The sequence below is a fragment of the Sceloporus undulatus genome, chromosome 6 (assembly GCF_019175285.1).
Source record: "Sceloporus undulatus isolate JIND9_A2432 ecotype Alabama chromosome 6, SceUnd_v1.1, whole genome shotgun sequence".
Taxonomy (NCBI): domain Eukaryota; kingdom Metazoa; phylum Chordata; class Lepidosauria; order Squamata; family Phrynosomatidae; genus Sceloporus; species Sceloporus undulatus.
In genome coordinates this window covers 167,926,695-167,934,242 of record NC_056527.1, presented here as the reverse complement: position 1 = coordinate 167,934,242, position 7,548 = coordinate 167,926,695, and the positions used below count along the sequence as shown (strand labels likewise).

The 7,548-nt window shown below is 42.9% G+C and overlaps 2 protein-coding genes across 7 annotated transcripts in view; both read left to right on the top strand.

The window, feature by feature from the left end:
- DENND4A (DENN domain containing 4A) overlaps positions 1–1,196 on the top strand; it is a 45,274-nt gene extending 44,078 nt beyond the window's left edge. For all 6 annotated transcript variants that reach the window (XM_042474935.1, XM_042474941.1, XM_042474936.1 and 3 more), the window contains one exon: positions 676–1,196. In XM_042474935.1, the coding sequence (XP_042330869.1) occupies positions 676–812 (137 nt within the window). In that variant the 3' untranslated portion in view covers positions 813–1,196. The remainder of the gene's footprint in view (positions 1–675) is intronic.
- A 4,904-nt stretch (positions 1,197–6,100) lies between these two features.
- The window catches only part of LOC121934450 (gonadotropin-releasing hormone II receptor-like), a 65,235-nt gene continuing 63,787 nt past the window's right edge, over positions 6,101–7,548 (top strand). Inside the window, exon 1 of the mRNA XM_042474972.1 lies at positions 6,101–6,376. The gene's annotated coding sequence lies outside the window, so the exon portion shown is untranslated. The remainder of the gene's footprint in view (positions 6,377–7,548) is intronic.

Genomic DNA, 7,548 nt, shown 5'->3' with positions numbered 1-7,548 from the left:
TGATCATTTGATCAGGGAAAAAGCATGAACACTGGAGGTGTCTAAACTTTCTCAACTACACTGTTTCTCTGATCTGTATCAGTGGAGTTTGGACAGCTTTCAAAGGTGGAGGTGCTTTAGATGGAGAAAAAGGTTAAAGGCTACTGGGCCTTCTGCCAATTCCTTGGTCAAATTAGTGCTGCAGAAATACTGCTGTCCTTAAACTGGGATACTCCTTATGCCTATTCCTTTGCTATAGTGTATACCGTATATACTCGACTATAAGTTGACCTCGTGTCTAAGTCGAGGGCAGGGTCTGGGGCTAAAATTAAGGATTTTGATAAGACCCATGGATAAGTTGAGGGCAAAATTTAGGGGCATGTACATGAAGGATGTAAAGGATGAAGCAAAGGGAAAACAACGCCAAAGAACTTACAAAATTCCCCTAGACATCACTGTTTGTCCTCATAAGGTTGGATGGATGAGCGACTGGAAAGAGGGAAGTGCTTTCAGGACAGATTAAACGCTTGCCTTTCACCAGAGGATGATTTTATATGTGTGTGTGTGATTTAAAGTACCGTATTTACATTGGCCCATGGATAAGTCGACTCAGGTTTTTTGGGGTCAATTTTTTGACCTAAATTTCTAGACTTATACATGAGTATATACAGTAATTATTCCTCCCTGTTGTTACAGATGCTTTCGACAGAGAATACAAAATGGCTTACGATCGCCTCACAGCAAACCAGGTCAAGAGCACCCACAACTGCGATAGGCCTCCAAGCACCGGAGTGATGGAATGCCGAAAAATTTTTGGGGAACCATACCTTTAAAGAAAAGAGAAAACATTGCGTGCGTAAGGAATTGTTGCAGTGTTCATGTGTGGAGGGAGAAAAGAGAGACTTCAGAAAGACTCACCCTTCTCCATTAAAAAGCATACTTAATTTTAATTAAAACCGGAATTTCCTAGAGGCAAAATGATACTGGAAAGACTCACGAAGAGCAAGCCATTTGGAAGGCTCTCTTGGATGGTGTCTACAAACCACTTAATGGAGAAACCTAATGGTCCATCGCAGGAAGCGGAAGCGGACCAAATCCATGCACTAACAGTTTGCATGAATGAAATAAGCTTTTCAAAACTGTTTACAGAGAATGTTTTAAAAAGAAATGTTACAGAGCAAATACCAGAGTTGTATAATAGCAGATTTTAAATTATTTATAGTAAGTTCCTATTTTTTTAACTTTTTAAACTGCTGTAGCGAATTCGGTGAGCCTGTTGCATCAGCAATGCGTTTGTCCTCCTTCTGAGAAACGGAGTTTATAGAGTTTAAAGCAACGGACCTTTTTACAGGAAAAAAGTCCCTTTTTAAAAAACAAAGTAACGCAGAAACGTTGGTACTTTCCTCAGTCAGAATAAGAATTGTCAATAGGTTTTCTTCCAAAAGGAAACAAAAAAGGGGAACAAATTCTACAATTGCGTCTAACATTTTAGCTGACAAGAATTACAGACTTGTGTGAGGTTTTCAGAAATAACACGCATTTGTCACTTTTTAAAAATGTGGGCTGATATGTCATTTTGATTAGTGATTAATGTTAGGAAATTAATTGTATATCATCCCCACTCAATATTTTGACTGTAGGGAATTAATTTCCTCCCACCAATTCAGAGCTAATGCCTTGATACCGACGCTGATATTTCCAAGCTCTGGTTGGAAGCCATGTTTTTGTGTGCCTTCAAGTCATTTCTGACTTATGACAACCCTAAGGCAACCCTTTCATGGTGTTTTCTTGGCAGAATGTGTTCAGAGGGGGTTTGCCCTTGCCTTCCTGTGAGGCTGAGAGAGTGTGACTTGCCTATGTTCATCCAGTGGGTTTCCATGGCCACGCAGGGATTTGAACCCTGGTCTCCCAAAGTAGTACAGATTAGTCCTGCACTCAAACCACTATGCCATGCTGTCTTCACTACTATGTAGATAATTCCTTACAAAGACTATGATCTAAAAAGAAACTGCCCAAAACAGCAAGCTCTTGACCAGCTCATAATCTGCTTTTGAATGTGGTTTGTCATGTGTGTCCCTTAAAAATGACTTGCAGGCCTGCTATTCCTAAAGGATGCACCAAAAGCATCAAGCGGTCACATTGAACTTAATTTTATGGCTCTTTAAATCCCAACCAAACTTTGGCAAGATACCGGAGGAGTGGCAGGAATCTGTTATATAAAGTGGATCACATAGAAACATTTCAGGAGGGAATCTAGTACAAGCTAAGCTAAACAAAACATTGGAGAGAGTGGCAAAAAATAACTTTACGTGACTGAGAGCAAAGTATAGTCTCCTTCCCCGTTATAGTGTAAAATAGATACTGGTATGCGTTAGTTTATTTTATGTTCGGTTTTATCCGGGCAGCATGGCAACCTCTTTTTTTGTCACATAGCTTCAGACGCTGCTTCTGTTTCATAGTTGAGTTTTAAATGTTAGGAACTAGAGAACTTTATGACATTTAATCTGATCTCACATCTGTGTGATGCTACTTGTTCTCAAGTTGCGTTGCCTCTTCTGGCACCTCTCTTCAAATACCTTCTCAATGAATTGCAGATCCTGTCTGGTTTGAGTGTGCTAAAGATCATGGGATTAAACTTGGCCTTGGTGATTCTTATTTTTATCTTGAGGCCTGGATCCAGAAAGCTACCCATAGGATTTGGAGAGATTTTTCTCTTTGAACAGTGGATCCCTTTGTCATATCGCACTTGGCTTTTGAAGAGCTCCCATTGTAAACAGCTTGTCAGGGGCATCTTTGGATAAAGACACATCTTTGGTGTGTCTTAAATTGGTCTTCAAACACATCCATTTCCCAACATGGTATTCTCCAGATCCGTCAGAGTACAACTCCCATTGTCCCTAGCCGGCAAACCCTATGGGAGTTGTAGTCCGACGTTATCCATGGGGTACAGCTTCTGGAAAGGCACAATGCACCAGGAATGCATCGCGCGCAAGCCAGCTTGCATATCCTGAAACAGCTGCCATTCAGCTTAATGGGGTTTGTATGGACTTTCCTGTTGCATTGCCATAGGTTTCCGTATGTGTGTGTGTTCATTGAGCAAGTACAGATGAACACAGGTAGTCTTCCGGACTCCTGTTTCTTTGAATTATGTGATGAAGCTGTACTTTCTAAAACGGTGAATACAAACTTTGGAAACCACTTAGTGACAAAGCAAAGCGTGTGATAAGGAGCCTTCGCAGAAACGGCGTTGCGTTTCCTAATGAAAACCTGTACACGGTAACTGCCAATGTAAATGAGCCCTTACCTATTTGTTCTATGGAGAAGAGGGCCTTTGAAATGCCACATCTTGTATAAAAGCCACTGTTTCGTAGCACTTTTGAGCCATGACGGAGGGCCCTTCCTGAGCTCCGTTCAGTGTTTGTGTGGATAGCAAAAAAACTACAGATCAGCCTTTCTCTTTCATCTTCCTTTGGAAGACTCAAATTAACCTAGTTTTGTCACCCAAAAAATTATAATAATTTTAAAACAAAGTCTCTATCTGTCAAGGTTGCGCGCATGGATGAGGGAGGAATGAAAGCAAGGATCTCTGTCCAAGTCCTGTTAATATGAATAAAAAATGAGCTGCTCGATTCCAGCTGCAGCGTATGCCATCAGCTCACGTTTAGGTACTGTAGAAGGAAGCATATATTAGTACAGTATTACGAGCGAAAGAGAGTTGGAAAACCAAGTTGCAGCACCTTAAAGGCTCAGCAAATAATGCTCCAAAATTTGTGTTGGCCCTTGAAACGGCTCCTCACACATAGCCCACCCAAAATTGGTTTTGCAAAGCTCCTCTCTTTTCCAGAAGCTCTTGGTTCACACATGCAGGTTCCTCTCTTGGTTTCCTTTATGCTCAATGAGTGGCAAGTGCATTTGTGAACTGACTTTATTGCAGGAGGGGATGTGAGTTGAAACTTTAGTCCAGCGACAACATGTTTTAATATTCATGTCATCCCTTCATCTTGCAGTTGCCCTGCTAAGCCACTTCTTGTATAAGAACTGGTTATTTCAGTTAAATTTCCCCGGAGATGTTGGGATTTGGAGTAGTGGAGCAGCAGTTCAGGAATCTGTTTTCCTCCCCAGTTCTTTCCAGATAGCTGTGTCATATGACCACTGTTACATATAAACCTAATATTGCCTTCTCAGGCAATATCCACACTGCAGAAATAATCCAGTTTGCCACCGATTTATCTGCCATGGCTTAATGCAGTGCAGTTCTGGGAACTGAAGTTTGTTGTGGTACCAGAGCCCTCTGACAGAGGAGACTAAATGTCTCACAAAATGACAATTCCCAGGATTCGACAGCATTGAGCCATGGCTGCTAAACTGGTATCGAACTGGATTATTTCTGCAGTGCGAATGCAGGCTCAGACTGGCAGCAGCTCTCCAGAGTCCCAGGCATTAAACCCTTCCTTATCCCCTTCTTTTCTAAGGGTATTTTAAATGGAGACAGGAGTAACTGAACCTGAACTTTGATGTGGCAAGAGCTGCCTAATTCAAATTAGATGTTCAGAATATCAAGCTTCTGGATCATACAGTTCTTTCCCTTCCTCAGATTCTGTTCGGTTTTCCCCATAAATAACAAATGTAAAAGCTTCAAAGTCTATTTATTACGGAGGAGACGTTGTGATTTCTCCTAAGACTGTGACGCAGTTCTGTGTTTCCATTTCACAATGTTTCAGTGCTTTTCATCTGCTTCATTGTTTAGTAGTTCAAGTAAAAAGGAGCGGAGTTTCTTCTCAGTTACGTGTCCCTAATTCTCTGTGACATTAAGATTTGTTTTTTGTAAAGACTATGGCTTTATCATGTCGATGGCTTCTGGTATTTCAGTAGGAAATGCTGTCCTCCAAAGAGAGAAACGGATACTCATTACATGTAAATGTGTATATAAAATAACTATAGGTACAACGGGGGGATTTCCATGGAGTACTTTATTTCTGGAAAACAATATGGACTCATTGGATTTTCAAAACAGACATATTATGTTAATTTGCAAAAGGGCACTTTCATAAACGGACGGCTGTAGATTTGTACATATGTAATGTTCTACACTTTATTTACTGACGAAAGACATCTGTGTAAGTGTTTATTTTTGTTTGGGATTTGTAGGTCAATTCCAAGGTGTATATTTTCACAACGTTCACAAGCGGGGAAAGGTCATAGAAATTGGGTCTATTTAAAATTTTACAACAGCTCAATAAAGAAAAGTAAAAAAGGATCTTTGTGCTTGTTGTGTTGTTTTAAATTTGTATAGAGGACAAATGCTTTTTAAATTTCATTTCTAGGTTTAATGAGACCTTAGTGACCCAATGAATTAGTGGCAACTTTTCTGATAGTTACCGAAATTTGTGCAGAATGCCCTTCATTACATTCAGGTTTGTTAGGAGTGAGGAAGGAGTGTGTGACTTGTATACCTCCTTAACACTTCCAGATTTCATGTAAATGTTAATAGAGATCCAAGAGACATGTGCAGTCCATATTCCCCAGCATTTCATAGGCCTCCAGCTGCGTTTTAATTGTATACCCAATCTTGTATACAATTGAAACAAGGCGCCTCGTAATATCCTTTTAGGTTGGCTACTGACAACTTAGGCCCCATACAGACAGACCAAAATAAAGCTGCTTCAGGTCACTTTGGAGGTATGCTGTTTAAATGATAGATGTGCCCTAAGAGTCCGGAAGCCGTGCCAAAGCCACAATCCAGTCCTAAGGGCTTCTGGACTCTTGGGACGCAGGCATCATTTCTTTTGGCTTTCTGCATTACTGCAGCCTGGTAATGTTTGGGAGGGCATTTACACGGAGGAAACAAGATAGTTTCGGTGCCACTTTCACTGCCATTCTGTCCTATGGGCAAGCAATTCCTTGTGTTTCCCTAAGGGCAGGGAAATACTATGTCTCCCTAAGCCGGCGGTGTTTCTCCTATAGCGGGGGGGGCGTGAGGCTCCGTAAAGGGGGTCCCTACTTGGAAGAGGGCCCCGTGCGCCATGGGCCGGAAAGGGCGGGCGGCGGCTGGGTCCTCCTGGCCAGAGCCCCGCGGCGGGAGGCGGCGGTGGCAGAGGGGCCGAGGGGGCCATGGAGGGGAGCCTCTCCAACGCGGAGTGAGCGGGAACCCAGGCCGCCCAGCCATTGGGGAAGGAAGGAGGAGGCTCTGCGCTGGAGGCAACGGCCGAGAGGGGCTCCTAGTCTGAAGGGAAAGAAGAAGGCGCCTCAGTCTCTGCCGGGGCAGGAGTCCTTCTCCTCCTCCTTCGGGAGGGACCGCCCCTGTCAACCGCCCGAGAGGCCGCCCCTTGCCTGGGCAGGAAAGGAGGAGGCCGTGGGCCGACGAGGCTGAGGGAGGCGTCCAGGAGGATAAAGAAAGGTACTCCGTTTGAGACCACTTTGGTCCAAAAGACACTGCAGAGCTCTCTGTCAGAAAAGGATGAAACTACAGTTCCCAGAATCCTACAGCATTGAGCCAAGAAGGCAGTGAAAGCAGCCTCAAACTCAAAGTGCAATCTGGACCTGATCAAGGCAGGCCTCTTCTTAGTCAATGGAGGGCATTTTGGAATTCCTCCTGGACACAAGGTTGGAATGTAGGAAGTATTTCCTGAGATTCATGGGAATTGTAGTTCATGGTGGCACCAGACCTCTTTCTCACAAAACTACACTTCCCAGGGTTCCCTAGCACTCAGCCAGGGCGCTTAAACCGGTCTCAAAATGGATTATTTCTGCAGTATGGATTGGACCTTCAGTATTTTTAATAACGAAAGTCCAAAACACTGCAGAAATACAGTAATCCACTTTGTGACCGCTTTAACTCTCCAGCCTCAGTGCCAGGGAATCCTGGGAATTGTACTTTGTTGTCACACCAGAATTTGCTGACAGAGAAGGTTAAATGTCTCCGAACACTAGAATTCCCAGGATTCCCTAGCACTGAGCCATGGCAATTAAAAGGTTGCCAAACTGGATTTATTTCTGCAGTGCGCTTGCAGCCGAACACATTTCTATTTGGCATAAAGCTTCCTGGACCCCCTTCATGTCAAAATACAAATCTTAATAGGACTGAAACATTCTTTATTTGGTTCAATGGTGATTTTGAGAGTTGAAATAAGTTACAGTTACTTTTATTCAATTATGTTTACGTTTATTTGCAAAACATCCGCCATTTAGCATTATGGGAATTTTCCAGGAATTGTGACTGAATATTCCGTGTGATCTGAGGGGATTCCGTGTGTTTGGGACAAACATTTTGGGGAATTATCTTTGAGTCTTCTTGGCAACAAAACAAATGATACTATTTACAGTCGTGCGGGGGCCCCCGAAATGTTTTCTTCTTCCTAGGGGGGGCATGACAGAAAATAATTGAGAAGCACTGCCCTATGGACAGGTAAATACTATGTTTCCCTAAGGGCAAGCAATCTCCAATTATTCTATATGGGCAAGCAACCTCCATTACTTCCTATGGGCAAGCAATCTCCAATGATTCTCTATGGGCAAGCAATCTCCATTATTTCCTATGGGCAAGCGATCTCCAATGAATCTCTATGGGCA